Below are 18,355 nucleotides of genomic sequence, written 5' to 3'. Positions count from 1 at the left end.
TGGGACCTCCTTCCCCTGCGCTCTGTGCCAGCGTGAGAGGGGCTGAGCTCACCACCGCCATTTGAAATGCCGCATGAAGAGGTATTACGGCATTTACAGCTGGCTGGAGTGCGAGTGACAACATTACTGACAGAAAAGTGAATTGTTAAGCTCTCTGAAAAACCCACAGTACGTCACAAACGGATGCCCTCACCTGCACACATCCTCTCTCACCTGGCACACGGCCCCCACCCCACGCTTACCCATTTACACAAGCAATCACCATTCTCTGGTAAGCTTATTTCCTTCCTACATCCTTTTTCCACTCTATTACAGTTCGCTCCAAGCAGCTTATCACCTTCGTAATTAGGGGGAAATCCTCAAAATGCTGTGCCAGGATCAGGACAGACGGGTGCCCCGAGGAAACGGCTGAGGATCGGTCGGACGTGAGCAGCGTGCTGCCTCCCCTGGGAGAGGTCAGCGGCTTCAGCCGCGCTGCGTGGCTGCTGTGAACACCAGGGTGTTCAGAGGCAACCAGAGCCTTCAGGCACCCAAAACCACACTTACCCCATCCAGGGAGCGGAGGCCTGAGCTGTGTAAAAGCAGTGCCCTGAGCCATGCTGCCCACCCAGCACTCCTGCAGTCTCCTCTGCTCTGCAAGGGGACAAGGATTTATTTTATTTTATTTTATTTTGGTGATGAGAACTGCCGGAAAGACTCCTTAGTAACGAGGACTGTCTCCCCTTTTGCCATCCCTGTGCTCTAGACCAAACCTCCTTCCCTTCCTCCTGCACTTTCCTGCTGTTCTCCTACAGAAGCAGCTCTTCATTCCTGCCAGCTTCCCCGTGCCCTGTGCCCTCCTGCTCACACCTGAATTAGCACAGCTCCTGCTGCCAAGGGAAGCACAGAGCATCCAGGGTGAACTGCAGTTAAAAGATTCCCTGTATTAATTTGCAAGCTAGCTGTAATCACTAATACTTTGACTATTTATCTATGCTATGCAAGGATAAACCAGCCTTTCCCTTGCCTTTTCATTTTTTTAGGGAAGCAAACCCTTTTTCAATATTCCCTAGCATCCTTCATTGCGCTAGCTGTAAATAATGCAGCGTGGCAGGAAAAGAGCCCTCCTGCCCAGCAATGAAATCATCGGCAGCCCTAAGCAGCCAGCGGAGGAACGGGACGGCGCTCACGAGCCGGGCTGGGCAGAGCAGCAGCCTCGGCGCCGCAGCACGGAGACCCCAGCACGACCTGGGGAGAGAGCGGGTCTGAGGCCAAAAAGGAGCGCGGGTGGCTTGGAATGCCATTGACAGTGGTGCCACGAAGAAAAGAGACTCCGTTTTCACCAACCTTCTCTCACATCCCTTATTTGCATTTTCCGATGCCGCCTGGCTGATACAATATGGAAACGGTTTGACCAAGTGATGTATCTGCGGGTTTCTATGGTGATCAGCACATAAATTGCCTGCCCAGCCGTGTGTGAAAGGAACCATCAGTTTCAGAAACTGCAAACGTCGTGCGGAGAGAAAACGGCCCCCTGAAGGAGGCTGTCGGAGCACGGCGCTGCACGGCGCAAAGCCCAGCACCACCTGGGCGAGCAGACATTGGTGTGGAAACGTGGGAACGGCACAGCTGGCAGGAGCTCAGGAGGACAAAAAAATATTAAAAATAGTACTAGTGATCACTAAATAACTACAAAGTTATCGCTATTATACTACGTAACATCCATGCTGTAAGGATGGACATTTGGAGCATGTTTCGCGTGTCTTAGGAGAACTCCATAGAGTAGTAAGTAAATGGCAAACAAGGATCTTATACTATGAAATTTGATGAGGAAATTTTTAAAGGACTCAGAAATGATGCTTCTGTGAGATTATTAGCACCATTAAGAAAAGGAAACATGGGACAGAAAATGATATTAAGAGATCTGAAGCCAGTAAAATGTGGCCTGGAGACACAGTGACATTCCTGTACTGAAGCTCATGCTTTCTTTAACTTCATGAAGTATATGGGGCTAAGAATCTGCCAATTTCTTTAATTAGACAAATACCCTAAAAATAAAGAGAACAGTTGGAGTGGAGCAGAAAGGGCTGGTTTATGCTGGTTTCTTAATTTCCTTTAATTTTTGTCCTGGCGTTACTCCCAGAACAAGTATGTTTGACAAAAGTAAATTATGGTCAAATACACGATTAAAGTAAACACCAAGAATATACCATAAATAGGAACTTCCTTCAAGATTTGAATCATCTATGTGGGGAGTCCCTCCACTGGTTCCCCATCAGTCAATCAACTGATCAACTCCAGTTCCATCCAAAACCAAATTACGATCTAGGGACGAGCATCTTATTTGTAGCACTCAAAGTCGGCATCCAAATACTGCACAGAAAGCTTTCATGATCTACCCAGAAACCTCAAAAAATGGTTTTATGAGTGGATGGAGAAAGACCCCATGCATCATCTTCCTATTGAAAAAGCTCGTTCCAGTTCAGAAAACAAAATTTCCCATGAACAAGCTCCTGTCACCAGCAGAACGAGCAGGGCAGCCCCACGGCGGGCAGATGCTGCAGCCCCAAGATCCAGCCGGACACAGAGGAGGACAGGCAAGCTGGCAGGTGACGCTGCTGCTCTGCGGGCAACATCTGGATTTTGGTCAGACATGGAAAGCAAACACTTTGAAATATGCATATTCGATGTAGAAAGTCATGATTTCAGACTAATATATATAGATACATGTACTAATTTGTTGGCACACCAGTGGAACAACACATGCACTATTTCTGCTTAGATGGCATGAAGTATAAAAATACCGTATCTGAAATTTCAGTGAAATTCCAGAAACTTCCTGAGCACAAAATATTTTCCGCTCCATTATGTGAAAACTAAGTGTAAAGAAAAAAAATTGAGGTTTCATACCACACCGTTTTTGACATAACATCCGTTTCCATTTCTGAACTTCCCCCACCTCCTCTTCCCATACTCCTTGCCCTGACTTGCCCCCCAGGCAGGGAACTGCGTTACCCCCAGTGAGCGCTGCAGACAGGTCAGGCTGCACCAGCTGAGCTGGAAGGCCACGTCTGTCGAGAGCAGACAAGGAAAGAGTGAATTGGCATTTCTATAATGACACCCACAAACAAACAAACAAACAAACAAATCAGAAAAACAACTTAATACATACACCTATCAATGAACACCTGTGTAGACAGCTGTTATTATGAAGACCTATTTAAGGAAATTAAAGCTGGATTTTTTTTCCCTTAAAATAAATGAGTTGTTCATATTACTGAAGCATTAAGCATGTAATAGTTGATCTCAGATATCAGCTACACTCATAATAATAGGGCGAACAACAAATGGTAAGAATGAATGAAATGAATGTACTTTGTAACCAGCTGACTGTATAATCTATGCAGAAGGCATTTTACTGCATGTTCACCATCCTCATAAACGATGGTACAAAGCCTCGTCTTTATAAAAATGTTAGTCCCTCACAGATTTTTATGATGCTGAAAAAATCGCGAATCCTGACTGCAAAATCCTTTAAGCAGAAGTGCTAACTGACTCCAGCTATTTAGGATATTCCCCAAAGGAGAGTGTGGATAATAAAAGTGAGCACTGGCAACAAGACAAACCTTGTTAACCAATACAGAAAAAATCACTGGCTAGCACTTCTCAGCTGTGAAAGCATCACCTACATTCTTGTGGAACATCTTCCCTGCGCCCAGGACTATCGTCTGCCCACAGCCAAAGCTTTTTTGGAAGGGGATTTGCTACCAGGAAGAGTTCATGCACCTAGCGCAGTGCCTGCTAGGAATCCGATCTAGAATTTGTCAATTCAAATGCAACTCATACGAGACAGTGTTTAAATTTAAGAAGTTTTTAAAAGTGTATGTTTATTCTCAGTTTTCCACTAACAGGCTCTGAAACACCAGCCATTTTTTGTTTTATCCTGTTATGAAGAAACATAAATGCCAACTCCTAAAACATATTAGGAAATTAGTATGGCTGAGAAAAAGAGTATAATAACCACAATGATTTTCTTTTACGAAGCAAATTGCCCTGGTTTCCAAGCGTGAATTAAGCAGCTGCAAACCTTCCGAAAGCAGCTGCTCCACGTGCACTCCTGCTCTGCACAGCCTGCCTGCGCTGGCACAGGTGCTCCACCAGCACGCGCGGCTGCGGCTCAGACCAGGAGCCCAAAGCTTGACCCTGCTTTCCGAGGTCTCTCCAGATACCATTTAGTCATCTCAGGCTGCCCGAAGCCCATTCCCGTCCACAGGTTTTGTATTTTGAGAAGCACCGTGTGATCCAAGTGCACAGGTTAGAGGAATGAGAGACTCTGGCTCCGTAGGTACTTCCCACATCGCAAGCTTGCTAGGTCTGCCTGGGAGCTTGGATGCGCTTTCCTTTAAGGCTTTAGCAGAGAACTATTGACTATCAGCATCTCCCGGCACTGACATTGCACAAAGCTTTACAAGCAGCACTGCTGTATTAAGGCAGGCACACTTACCATGAAGACGTAGGACCTGGTGCAAATACAGAGCCAGAAGGTGCCCTGAACACAAGGCCACAAGATAGCCCTGTCTGGAAATCTGTTCCTACAAAGAAACAAATACGGAGCCATAGCACTGTTCCTGCTCAACCTCCACCCCAATACACAACCTGCGGGAGGCTGGAGCTCTTGGGGAACACCACCCGTCAGCCACCATTAGAAGCCTCGCTGTGCTCACCAGTGGATGCGTTACCAACACCAAAAAATGGCACAAACATGCATTAAAATAAATAATATTATTAATAATACATAAAAATCACAATGTGCATCTACTCAAGATGCCTGAGCAGTAAGTAGTGAAAATCAGCAGCCTGTAAACAATAATTCTAAATGTTTCCTTTAGCATTACATTCCAGGTTCAATAAACACCAACCTTTTACCAGACCGAAGGAAGCCCACAGCGTACTGACGGCTTTTCATCAGAATGATCCATTTTACTTTTAGAATGCTTCAACTTCAAGCATTAATCAGAGTTTATTGCTTAAAATTAGAGACTGGAGGTGCTATTGCTGTTGCACAGAGCTTGAAGAACACCTGTAACGTGCCGTGCTCAGACTGACTGAATTTCAATTAATTGGCTAGATTACGTTTTTAAATCACGGCTGTGTTTGTCATGTGGCACCTGCTCTACGCCCAGTGAAATCACCATCAGCTGGAACAACCCGTGACTGGAAACTTAAGTGATGGATTTGTAACCTCTGTGCAGAGCGCCTGAGCTCACCCCTCGGTGCTGCCATGCCGAGGTTTGCCCTTGGGCCAAACACCCGCGGGGCCCGGCAGTGCAGCCGTCCGTCCTGCAGCGACCCCGCTTCCTGCGGTGTGCAAGGGAGCTGAGGCCCCAGCTTCCTCAGGTGTGCACATGAGAACATTTACTTCCTTCTTAAGCACCCACAGATACGGGCTCAACCCCTCTTCTTTAAATTGGGGCAGAATGGGAGGAAGCAGAAGGAGGCGGGTGTGGAAGGGAGGTGAAGGAGGTCACATTCACAAGCTGAGAGCACAACCAGAGCGTGCTGAGGGTCTCGAGTTCCACAGCTCTGAAGGGTGCAGACACGACCGCCCACCATTACCATCAGGAGCAGGGGAGCAAGCACAGCGCAGCACAGCGGCGCCGCAGCTTCAGCCCTGGTGCGTCTCCGAGAAAGCCACTCGGCCCTGAAGGCTTCAGGTGACGGAGGTTCCTCCCTGCACACACACAGGCTGTTTAAATGCTTACCTACCTGCACCACTTTAGAAGAAAAACTCCTGCTGTATTTCCACACCACGCCAGCAATCAGCTGTTCTTCCCCAGCCACCCACACGGCCTCACAAAGCCGCTGCAGGAGGCAAAGCACCGTCCCATCAGTCAGGGCTTACTTCGGCTTTGCTAGAAACCCATCACCAGGGACGGGCAGCAGCGCTAACCGCCACGGCTTCGTGGGCAGCAGGACACGGCACGGGCATGCTGCACTCCAGGGAGAGCTCGCATAAATCAAAACCTGGTAACACCACATTTTGAATGTTAACTTCTTATGTTAAATTTTTCACAAGACGGTGAAGCACAGAGATACATATGACCTATTTTGCATTGGTAATTGAAATAAATTATCATACTCCTCCCCAAGTCCTGCAATCGCTATTTTTCAGATTGAAATTTTCCTGAGTGTTTTAAACAATTCTTTCCTTTTTGTTAAGGATAATCATTGGACTTAAAAATTAACACCTACCCTTGAAAGAAGTTGTAGCCTCTACTGAGTATTTACCTTCTTACCTGTTACAAGTTTTTCAACACGCTACTGGATCAACTTCCAGTTAATTTCGCGCAGTGTGAGGAGTCATCACAAAAGCCCTTTAGAAGTGTGCTCAGTCTTTCAAAAGATACTGATTGGAAATAGACCCCGTATGAAGTGAACTAAAATTGTAACAGTTGCAAATAGATTAATTCCTGAGCACACTGAAATGGTATATTTTACATCAAACCTCTGGATTTCAGGAAAATATTTCCAGCTTTTTTCAAGAGGGTGGGGCAATCTGAAGGAACGAATGCTTCTCTTTGCACGGTTCCTGCAGCACGATGTAGTACTTATGCCAATGCAACACAGAAGTCTTGCTTCCAGAAGTACAGAACTGCTACATTTTTTGGATTAGAATGTGTGTTTTCATATACGCAGACCACATGCCTCTGCAGTGACCCCCAGACTCCAAGGCTCACAGAGTTCATCTGTTTCTGAATGCAGAAGAGGCAGAAGGGTAGGAGGAAAAGGCAAGTTCGGGGCACCTTTGTTCTCCCTCCAATTCTGACATAGTTCAGGGGCTTATGTAGCTCCTGGCATTGGCCATTAAAGGAAAAAAAAAAAAAAGGCAATGTCTTCCTCTGACGCTGCTCTTTGGATAGGGCAGAGAGCAGCTGCAGGGCTTAGCGCATGGCCCCGGCCTGGCTGCGAGCAGCGAGTGCTCACCATGGCTGCTTATAACATTGACATGTTTTTTGTTTTTGTCCCTATTAATTACGTTTTCAGCAAAAGAAACTTTTACTGCTATAGCTAACATATGCTATCAGCTATGGACTCTGAAAACAAACCTTTGTGCCTGTAAAGCCTGTCTCAACATCCTTTGGGCAGCATACAGTAAAGCGTTATTCCTTCATTTTCACAAGAAAATGCTCTTAAACACATAATAAAAGATGATGGATTTGGTAGTTGGTATCCCATTTAGAACTGGTGTCGTGAGGTTTTGCAATGAACCACCAGGGTCTAGGAGAGATCTTACCCCGTAAGTGCCCCAGCCTCCTGGTCAGCCGGTGTGCTGCACGTTAGATCAGTCTCCTGCACATTAGATCGGATTAGATAATGCTGAAGGATAAAAGGTTGCCTAAGAGATGTGAATGAGTATGACCAAACCTTACAGATACTAGAATACAACATACTATAAATCCCAATGGAATGGGAAGAAAGAACTGTACAAAGTAAAAATTTTATATCCACCTATTGCCATTTCAAGACAGCATTCACAATTTATACTAACCCAGCATGACTTCAAGATAAGAAACACCCACCAAGAGGAGAAAAGAAAGAAAAACACCCTACATTTTAGACATCTGAAAAAAATAAAGGCACAGGTGAAGGCATTCGATTAAGCCTTCTTCCTTAAGCACCAGGCAGTCGCCAGATCGTGGAGCAGCCTGAGATCTGCCAGCATCGCCTCGCCAGCACTGAGCGCCACGAGCTCATGGCACCCCACACGAGGCTTTCACTTCCTCCTGCCTTCTGAAGAGTAAAGAGAGGCACTGAAGAAGCTGTCTTTGAAGGAGACATCCAGGAACAGCAAGCCAAAACCAGAAACGCACTCTGTCCCTTAGCAGGCTGGGCGCAGGCAGAGGCAGCGGAGGCGCGTCCGCCGCAGCCACCCCGGCCTCCTCCCGCAGCCACCCCGGCCTCCTCCCGCAGCCTCCCCGGCCTCCTCCCGCAGCCTCCCCGCTCCAGCCCCAGCCCCTGCCCCTGCCCCAGCGCGGGGCAGCCGAAGAGCCCCTGGTGTCCTCACAGGCTCCTCGCCTCGCAGGTGAGCACGCTCCTCGGGGACGAAGCGCCACCTCCACATCCCAGAGATCATGCTGTCATCTGCTCAATTTTGCATGTTGAAAATAATCACCAGCGTGGGTGGGGCCCCAAAGCCCTTTTAGTGACCGAGGGACTTCGTAAGCAAATAAAAAAAAAAAAAAAAAAATCTTTTTAAAAGGGGTTACTGCTTAGAGAACAGTATTTTTTTTTTAAATACATGTCAATGTTTTACAGTATCTTTCTTAAACCAACCATACAATTTAGAATAAATAGGACTTCAAAAACCCTACAGAATTAGTTAGGATTTTCTTTTAAATGCAATTGCTGCTTTTAAGGTCAAAAGGTCACAATATTAGGTACACAGGAAATAATTAAAATGCCAGCTGGAGTTAAATTCTGCTCTTGGTTGCTTAAATAAGCCTCTGGTTTCAAAAGGGTTACAGAAGAACAGTAAATTGAGCATATATATGCTTGTAGAATCAGAGAAGAAGTCAGTCCAGTTCAGATTCATAACACTAGATCAACACAAATATAACTTCACAACTAAAGTCATATTGAAAATTCTACTGTAGGCAATTAGGACACCTAACACACTTGTTCGGCATTTGTTTACATCCTGGAATAATACAGTTTATGTCTTCACATCAGCATGCACTAATGTGCTTGCCAAATGAACTCCAGTTACCCGTCAATTAATTTCTGTTAGCTAAGTGCTGAAAAACCCCGAGTGACTGATATAGGAAGTCAGCATCTTACAAAGACCTGAAACAAGCTACGACCAGATGCACGTTGAGCAATTCCAATTAATCATAAAGCCTGTAAAGAATCCAAGAATATCCATCCTTGAACTCTTGGTGTTTCAGTCTAGACAGGTTTGGTTTCAACTTACTTATCACGAGAAATACAGAAGTGGGACACAAGCTACAAGTTTTATTCACAGACAGCGCTGACCACAAACAATTCCGACTAGTTTGACAGGTTGCTATCCCTGCATCTGGTAAAAGGCTACACACTGTACACGCCAAATAACCACAGTGATTTTCTGGTTTAGCAATGCTGAAAATTAATTTCTGCCAGGTCAAAAATGCTTGAAAAGGAACAAGACTCTTCTTGGTGCTTTTAATTGGCTGAATGAACACGTACCCAAGTTTCTATGCTACTGTCTGATACCCAATGCACGTGGGCACTAAATTCCTGATTTTCTATGCTTTGAAAAAAAAAAAGTGGACATTTCCTGAGTTGTAGGTATCATATACAACTTTGTACGTATACATAAATATTTATGCTCAGAAACCTGTAACTTTTGCTATCACTACTGAGGTTGAAGCAGAGCAATACTGTAAGTAAATAAATATTGAAGTACCTGTGAACACTCTAGTTCCCTCTACCAGACTGACCTAGTTCTTTGGTAAATCAGATTTTTCAAGCCGTTTCTCAGCTGAGAGTCCCAGCCTTGGAAATACCTTAAATATACAGTGTTCTCCTTATATTTGTTTTTATTGCAAAAATACGTGAAGCATATGGCATGTATTTCTGGAATCTAGGCAGCTTGTGCTGTACAGTAATTCAAATGTGAATCTCCTCTCTATTTTTTCCCTTAATTAAAGGAAAAACCAAAAGATCCAACAGCCAAAGAGAAAGCAAAACCCACAATAAAGGAAACATAATATTTGAAACAAGAAACACAGCAGAAAATAGACAGCCAATCTGGAACGTGGCAAAGTATTCAAAAAAGATGGGAAATCAAGATCTCAAGCATTAGAAACTTAATTACTCAAGTACTTCATTAGCATGCTTTCATCTTAACTTTGTTAATCATCAAGTAAACTTGGCAGCAAACTCCCAATACTAAACTGAGGCACGTAGCACTACCATAGTTCATTCAAGGAGTAAAATTACCACTAATATCATCCTTAAATACATATGGTTTCCAACTACGTTGAGTCACATTGCATCTATCATCACTGTAAAGTTCCAGGCAGGTTAACAGAGATTTTGGTGATTAGTAGCGTAGGCAGCAGTGTCGGGGAGCTACGAAAACTTGGTGTAAGACCATCGCTGGTGGATAACACATGGATTGCACAACCTTGCTTTGCACTTCTGAATTCGTTTACCACCAGAAAAATCCACAATGGATGTTCACAAGATCTTACAAACCACACAGCATATACTAATACTACCAGCTCATTAAAACAATCCAACGATCTCTCAGCACCTTTTTCAACCTTTGGGTTGAAAAAAGAAGATTTAGAAAATAACTCAGTCCCTACAGCATGGCGATTTTTATAGTGCTACATTAACATATATGTTAAATCATATTTAAGCATGCTCTCTATCTAGCAATAATGATCACAATAATTAATATTAGAATACTTAAACAAACCAGGGCCAGTAAAAATAACAAAGACATTTTTCCGAAATCATTCAAGTATCCTACCTCCAACTCAAAGTGCTTTTAGCATCTTTTCTGATTCAAGCATAGGGCTTAATTAAACCAAGATTTCTGCTAGATATTCTTTAAAAAAATTGCTTCCAACACTCAGGTCTGTCTTAGGGGGAAAAGTTCACATGCACTTCTAAGGAACAGCATCATTTCTGCAGACTTTGCATCTTCAAACTCTCTCTTGATCTTCTTCCTTTGCTTCATTTGGTTCTGCAACTCCAGAGCCAGAATTTCATGAGAAGTCCGTGCATCTTCACTGAAATCAACACTTTGACACAACACACAGTTGAAAAACGGAGGTGTAGGAAGCCAAAAAGGTATGCCAGAAAGATGCTGAAGCTGGAAACCAGAGCAGGGCTGGGGACACAGCCCTGCCACAGCTCCGCAGGCCGGAGAGGCCTTGCCCTCTCCTTTCATTTCTAACTGTCACAGGTGCTGTAGACTATCTGGAGACAGCAAGATGGCAAGGAATTTAAACGATTCCCCTCATCAGGACAGGGTAATGCCTCTCTTCCTCGGGACTGTCGGTGTCAGGGCTGCAGGAGCCCTGCTGGTGTGGGCATCTCTGGGGGAGACCCGGGCTCGGCGCCTCCCGAGCCATCGCAGCAGGAAACGCCGCTCGGCCTGGGACCTGCCCTCAACCTTCACACAGGTGTCGCGGGGTAACGGACAGCCACGCTTCTCAGGAATACCGTCAGGTGCACAACTTTTAACAGCTAAAATGAGACTTCCTTCCGAGCACCCACGTCGGGGTCCACACCTGCTTACACGGCCTACTAACAGTAGGTCAAACGCAGCTGCAGCGCAGAGCTTACCGCCTTACCTGTAATGCTATCCTCAACAACTCAACACCAACTTGTAAGCATTCATACTAGTTATTTACATTGGTTTAACAGTAACACTGCAGAAACAAAGCATTAGGTTAATATACCTGTGAGAAATTTACCAAGGGAATGCTGATGCACAGGCTGGCCTGTACCTTTTTTGCTACCCAATTCAAAGAAAAAACACTTCCATTTCAGATTAGTTTTTCCACCCAGAAGCTGATTTACAACCATTCACAAGAATACTCTCAAACATCCCTTTTCATCCTAGAGTCATAATACAACAGAATAACAAGCCTGTATCAAAAGGGAAAAAAATAATCACAATGTCACCCTGATCAGACTGGTTGCTGCGGAACTTCTTGCCCACCTGTAGTCAAGCAGAGGAGACATCTGTAACCTGTTACCTGGACATTCGATCTATTCACTATGCACTTTTTATGTTATCTTAAAAACAAAGAGTTTTATAGAAGTAAATGATTCTTAAGTCGTTAAAGCCTAAGTTACATGTCATACACCATTTTCCTAAAAATCTCTCTGTATCCCAAACAAAGCCAAGGATTCTCGATCACTTAGTCTCCTCTTTGCCCAAACCTCCAAAAGACCCAGAGACTGCCAAAATAAAGTCATCACACAACAGCTGCTTCCAATCTTTTGCAACTTATTTGAACAGCTTACAAGTTCTGGTTAACTTGCTTCTAACTTTATAGTCTTTTAGATAGGAACTAAGACATATTGTTAGATTTTGCAGATTAATTATTTACCTGTAGTATTTGCTTTATGCATAATATGTCATCTAGTGAAGTACTGCTCTAGCATCAACACTTTTAAATAAGCACTGTTGTGCGTTAGAGCAGTCATACTCCTCCAAACATTTAAGATTGCAATAGAGAGATTCTAATGGCTGTTCTTAAGCTTTCCGCGCAGAAATTTCTGCTTGACGCCTTTATCACTTGACTAGTTCAGGTTTCTTTGGGTGTTTTCTTCATCGTGATGGTAACTGCATGCAGAATTGAGATCACAAAGGGTGAGATCACCTATGGCAAGGGCAATAATTTTGACTCCAACTTCAACGAAGTCTAAAGAAATACACACACACACACTCTTCCTTGGGAAATACAGTCAGCTTCTTGATTACAGACTAATAAATTGTTAGTCTACTTAAATTAAAAACAAACCAACACACACACACAAGACTCAGTCCCACCAACACATTTCAAATATCATCACTATAACTCATCTGAGTTTCTTTAATTGTTTGAACTAAAATCTGCTTTTCAATCATTCTCTCAGCTGCTACGCATACGTTTGCCAGAGGTTGTCACCCCCAAATAAAAAAAAAAAGTTCACAAGTCAGGCAAATGTTGAATTCCTACAAAAATGAGATTTTATATCATGATGTTATAACAACATGACAGGAAGGAGAATCTTATTGACATACACATTTTGTATAAAGCTGTAAACACTGTAGGAGGAGGCTATAAGCTACAAAGATCATTATTTGAAACTATTCCACCTTTGAACAGAGCTCATGTACATAAGCTTGCTTCTATAGCAAGTCTCAAACCTCTTCAGAACATGCATGGCCACTCAGAATAGAAGTTACCAAGGGTACAGTGAAGGTCTATCATGACAGGTTTTGGGTTGCCTGCTATACATATCTGGAGAGCAAGACAGCTTCTAATAGCAGTACAGCTCCAAACGCTTTCCATTTACCATCATAGGAGCTGTCCATTAATTTGAATGGCAGTGGATTCAAGAGGACGCGTATGCCACTCCTTTTCAAACAAAACTCTTAAAAGAAAATGGAATTTCTTGCATTTTGTCACTCCTCAAAGAAATCTGATATTTAACAACACCTGCATGCAAGGAGCATCCAGATGAAGAAGTCATAAAGAGCCAGCTGCCCTTTATTCAGAAGGCCCTTTGCAAAAAACTTGCCAAACATTCGTCTGAGAGAAGCAGAACCATCAAGGAACCCCACAGCCACAGAACGTACCGTGGTCTGCAGAACTGTAAGCACCAATAAAGCCTGAGCACTGTGTTGAGAAGAACCACAACTGTATTGAAAATGAGGTTTAAAATACTGCACAGTTACAATCACAGAGACTGGCATTTCAAAGGCATGCTTTCTTGCGATAGAACAAGCTTGAATTTTTAAAGATACAATCATAATGCACAGCAAAATATGTGGCCATGAGACCAGCCTTAAACTAAGGCCTTGTGTACATGATTTCTGGACTGTCAGGAAGTATTTTGGCTGGGCATGTAATTTTTCTTCCAAACCAATTAAATTTTTGCAATTCGCACTGTGAAAAGAGCTATATACCACCTTTGTATTGACACTGGTATAACATATTCCCACAGGGAAAAGAAATAAAAGAGTACCTTTATATTGATACAATATTTTCCTCTAGTGTAGAAGCAAATATAGCTTTCATTATTCAGTCAAGTTAAAGCAGTATGTTTTTTTTCTACTTTATAGACAAGGCCTATGTTTAACAAGCACCAAAACACTTCAAAGTATTTGGAAGATCAGACTACTGAGCTCTACTATTTGTACTGTCCTCACCAAGTCACAGAGAATATTGAACATCTAAATACATTCAAAACTCTGATTAGACCCATGCCATATTTTTTTGATTTTTTTTTTTAAATCCTTCACTGTTTGACGAACACACCTTTTTGGCAAGAACTAGAGTATATCTACAAAAAAAGAAAAAAAATCATAATCCAGAATTTACTAAGTTGCCTTCAGCTGCTCTGCTAGGCTAAGGAAAACTGGACTTCACACCCCACTGTGTGCTACTTACACCCATTTTTGCATCATTCCTCAGTCACAACACAGGCAATAGGAGAACAGGAGGCACTACAAAACATGAATAATCCGTTATCTGTTGTGGAGAACAGAATGAATATCTGCTTTTACCAAGCTGAATGAGTTGCTTTCAATACATTGATCTGGAGCAAGGCTTGTTAGGTGCTAAAAATATATATAATCCCACTGAATTTAAGGCAAAATTGGACCATCACAATAGCTGAGATGTTAAATTATGGCAAATTGTATTTTTAAAACTTCAGTGCAAGATATGGCTGCAATCAAGCTTTCATCATTTTCAGTACAGTATTTTTGTTAAAAGAAGCCCCTAACATTCAGAACATACTCTTATCTCAATTTTCAGGAGATACTGCATGTTGCTAAAATCAATATCCAATCCCCAAGTGGAACACAATGTTATCATTTTAATCTCAATCACTGAGGTTTCACTGTGTAGAATTAAGTTAAAACGAAAACCACTCCTTCCAGTGTTGAAGAAGAAAACTTTCCTAGTTAAAAGAAGAAATGATTGGATTTATGGTAGACATCAAGGCGGTTTGTTTTCAGTTGGCCTAATTAAAAAACTTTTACACACCATTGCTCAGTTTCTGTTTCCACGTCGTATAGATAACTTCAAGTCTTCTTGGGATGCAGAAAAAGAACTGCGCTTTTTGTAGACTAATCTTTAAAGAAGGGGCTAAGAGAGGAAGGTAATGGAGGTAAACAAACTGCCTAGATCTTCCAAATCACAGAAGGTACAGGTGTCCTCCCACCCCAATCCTTCCTCATAGGAGGAAAGTAGTAGTAGTCTCGATGCATAATTTTAAAGAGTTAAAACGTTGCAAGATTAAAACTTTAATTTCTTTAAATAATTGCCCTTTAGAATTTTGTTCTTCCTAGTAAACCTGTTCCTAGTAACAGATAAGGTCCTGATCTTACAAGACGTTTTCACACTGGAGCCGCGCTACCTTCCTAAAGCTGCCTACTGAACACAGCGTTCCACACGCATGCTGGTGTCACATAGCCCCAGGACCTAAACACATATGAAAAGCTGTATCACCAATTGTTATTTTACCCAATATTTAGCAATCTTGGGGCTTATTTTTTGTCTTTTTTTTTAAGCACTGTCCTTAGCTAACCCAAGCCCCCCATGCCACTTTTACATCTATTACAATATAAATCAGGATTAACGGCCTATGTGAAAGTGTTTTGTGTAATACATAAAAGCGCACAAAGTTGTTTTCTAAAAAACAGCATTTGTATTAAAATTCTGAAAATGGATAGACATCTCTTAAACGCATGTCTGGAATCAAAATGACAGTTGTTAGAATTTTCTTGGTACATCACAACGTTAAGGTTTCTTTCTTTGCTGGCTGGAGGTACATCCCACACAAAAAATAAAATATAATAAAATAAAAACAGAAAGAACAAAAAAGCCCACCCCCAAAATCCCAAAAGGCTAAATTCTTGCAAATTTGAAGTAAATGAAGCCCGAACTTGCAAGACATGGAAATTACAGTTAAAAGGCTCAGATGGAAATAAGAAATAAATTCCACTAACAATAGGCCCTTTTGTCCTGGCTTGTTCAGTATGATTACTGAAAGGAAACTGTTAAGTAGTTTTTGGAGTAGTAGATAATGGGATTCTGTGGAGCTTTCACAGGTTGGCACCGGCTGGAACAGCTGAGTTTTGAAGGCACTCTACAGACACAGGGCTGCTCTTGGCCCTGTATCGCATTTAGGAAGTCTTTGCACTTTTTAGAGAGCTAGTCATCAAAATCAGTTATTGCCAACCCAAAAAGAAAAACCCTAGAAACCAAAACACCGCCGCTCCCACCCGCCAAAGGATAAAATAAAAACGAAATCACACACACACGCACGCCTAAAAAATTGTGCAGATTTGTAACATTTTCACAGCTGATTAAAAAAAAACAAACAAACAAAAAAACAGGAGAAAACCAACACGCTACCACTCTCTGCAAACTCCCATCCGATACAGCAGGTAAACAAAATAGAGAATTATTTCACAAGCGATCAGCAGACGCTTTCCGGCACCCCACGCTGGCGGCAGCGGCGCTGCCAGTCCCGCTGCGCTGTGCAATGCCCGCTTTGCATAGATCCGCGGCGCCGGGCCGGGCCCGGCCTCCTCCCGTGCCCGCTGCCCACAGCCGTCTGCGGCAGACACCAAGGGAACACGCGACGGTCGAGACTCGATGAACGTACATGCTGAGAAAAGCCACGTTTCCAACGCGATTTTTTTCTTTTTTTTTTTTTCCTTTTTTTTTTTTTTTTCTTTCCCCCCCCCGCGGATGCCCGGGGCGCCGCGCCCGCCCCCCGGCCGTGGCGGTGCCGGTGCCCGTGGCGGTGCCGGTGCCCGGCGGCGATGCCCGGTGCCGGTGCCCGGCGCTCTCGGTGCCGGCGCTCTCGGTGCCGGCCGCCGCGGACCTTTGTTCCCGCAGCCCCGGCCGCCGGCCGCTCTCAGAGGATGGCGCAGGCGGCGCAGCACTGCTCGTCCCCGTTGGGCTGCGAGGCGTAGTTCATCTGCCTGACGATCTCGGCGAAGAGCTCGTCCACCGAGGCTTTGTTTTTGGCCGAGGTCTCCATGAAGGGGCAGCTCCACTCCTCGGCCAGCGCCTTGCCTTCCCCGAAGGAGACCTCCCGCTCGCCCTCCAGGTCCACCTTGTTGCCCACCAGGATCATGGGCACCCGCTCGTACCTCTTGACGCGGATGATCTGGTCCCGCATGGGCTTGATGTCCTGGAAGCTCTGCTGGTTGACCAGGCTGTAGACCAGGATGAAGCCCTGCCCGTTCTTGATGTAGAGGTCCCGCATGGAGGCGAACTGCTCGGTGCCCGCCGTGTCCAGGATCTCCAGCACCGACGGCGAGGAGTCCACCTCGATCTCCTTGCGGTAGAAGTCCTCGATGGTGGGGTCGTACTTCTCGATGAACGAGCCGGTCACGAACTGGACGGTGAGGGCGGACTTGCCCACGCCGCCCGAGCCCAGCACCACCACCTTGTACTCCCGCATGGCTCCCGGTGCGCCGCCTCCCTCGCCTCCCGCTCGGGGCTGCCGCTTCCCTCCCTCCGCCCGCCCTCGCTGGAGGAGGAGGAGGAGGAGGAGGGCGGCGGGCCGGGAGGCAGGCGGCGGGCAGGGAGGGGCGCTCCGCGGCGCCGCGCGGGGCCCGCCGGGGCGGGCAGGGGCCGGCCGCGCCTCACGGGCCCGCTGCGGGCCAGCCCCGAGCCCGGCAGCGCCGCGCCCCGGGGCCGGGCGGCGGGGAGGGGGCGCGCGGCGGCGGCGGCGGCGGGGGGAGGCGGCGCGCAGGGGGCGGCGGAGAAGAAGGAGGAGGAGGAGGAGGAGCGGGAAGCGCCGAGCGGCCGCGCCCGGCCCCGCCGCGGCCCATGGCGCCCCGCGGCCCGCCCCGCTCCCGCGGCCCGCCCACACCGGCCCCGCTCCGCCTCCCCCCGGCGGCGGCGCCGCGCGGGAGAGGCGGCGGGGAAGGGGCCCGAGCCGCCCGGACTCGCCGCCCCTTATCGCGGGGCACGGCCCGGGCATCTCCCCGGCAGCGCCCCTGCCGCCCGTATCGGCCCTCCCCAGGGGTCGCCGTGCCCTCCCTCGGCGGGGCTGGGCCGGGCGGCGGCGGGGCCCTCCCGGGGCCGCCCCTCCGGGCTGTGCGGGCCCTTGGGGTCCCCCGGTAGCGCTCCCCAAGACCCCTCCGGCCCGGGTGGCTCCAGAGGCTGAGGGCGCCCGCCCTGCTGCCAAAGCCTGCCTCGGGGGAAAGCCCCAGCTGCTGGGCGCCCTCCTTGGGAGCGGCGTGGGGCCGGCTGTCCGCCCTCCCGCCAGGCCTCCCTGTACGGCCGTGGTGCCGAGGAGCCCTTCCAGCACACCCCGACCAACTTCTCAGCCTCTCCTCGTCCCGCCGAAGCCAGAGCCGGCCGGCCTTTGGGGCTGAAGATGTGGCAGTTGCCACATGGCGCTGCTGCTGGCGTTCCGTGGCCTGCTAACTGCAGCTGAGCCTGGTGGGGTTGAGTCACGGGGACTGGCAGTTTGCCACTGTTTGTAGAAGTCATCCCCCTATCAATCAGACATTCCTTTCAAGAAAATATCATTAGTTATTTTGGCACCCTCTGGTCTTTGCATTTATGCTGTAGCCAGTTCTTTACTGTTCAGTCTTTATTCAAATAATTGTGGCGTGTAAGTCCCTTTTATC

The 18,355-nt window shown here is 46.1% G+C and overlaps 2 protein-coding genes across 2 annotated transcripts in view; both read right to left on the bottom strand.

The window, feature by feature from the left end:
- LOC308199910 (uncharacterized protein) overlaps positions 1-10,117 on the bottom strand; it is a 43,408-nt gene extending 33,291 nt beyond the window's left edge. Inside the window, exon 1 of the mRNA XM_080604770.1 lies at positions 4,899-10,117. Coding sequence (XP_080460896.1) covers positions 4,899-4,945 — 47 coding nt within the window. The 5' untranslated portion in view covers positions 4,946-10,117. The remainder of the gene's footprint in view (positions 1-4,898) is intronic.
- A 156-nt stretch (positions 10,118-10,273) lies between these two features.
- RAP2B (RAP2B, member of RAS oncogene family) lies at positions 10,274-17,392 on the bottom strand. Its single transcript, XM_080604768.1, has one exon. The coding sequence runs from the start codon at positions 17,173-17,175 to the stop codon at positions 16,624-16,626; it is 552 nt and encodes a 183-aa protein (XP_080460894.1). The 5' UTR covers positions 17,176-17,392; the 3' UTR covers positions 10,274-16,623.
- Between the last annotated feature and the right edge of the window lie 963 nt (positions 17,393-18,355).

Source organism: Anser brachyrhynchus (genome assembly GCF_964034855.1).
Source record: "Anser brachyrhynchus genome assembly, chromosome: 9".
NCBI lineage: Eukaryota > Metazoa > Chordata > Aves > Anseriformes > Anatidae > Anser > Anser brachyrhynchus.
Note: the sequence above shows the minus strand (reverse complement) of the source record. Positions and strands in the feature narration are given on the sequence as shown.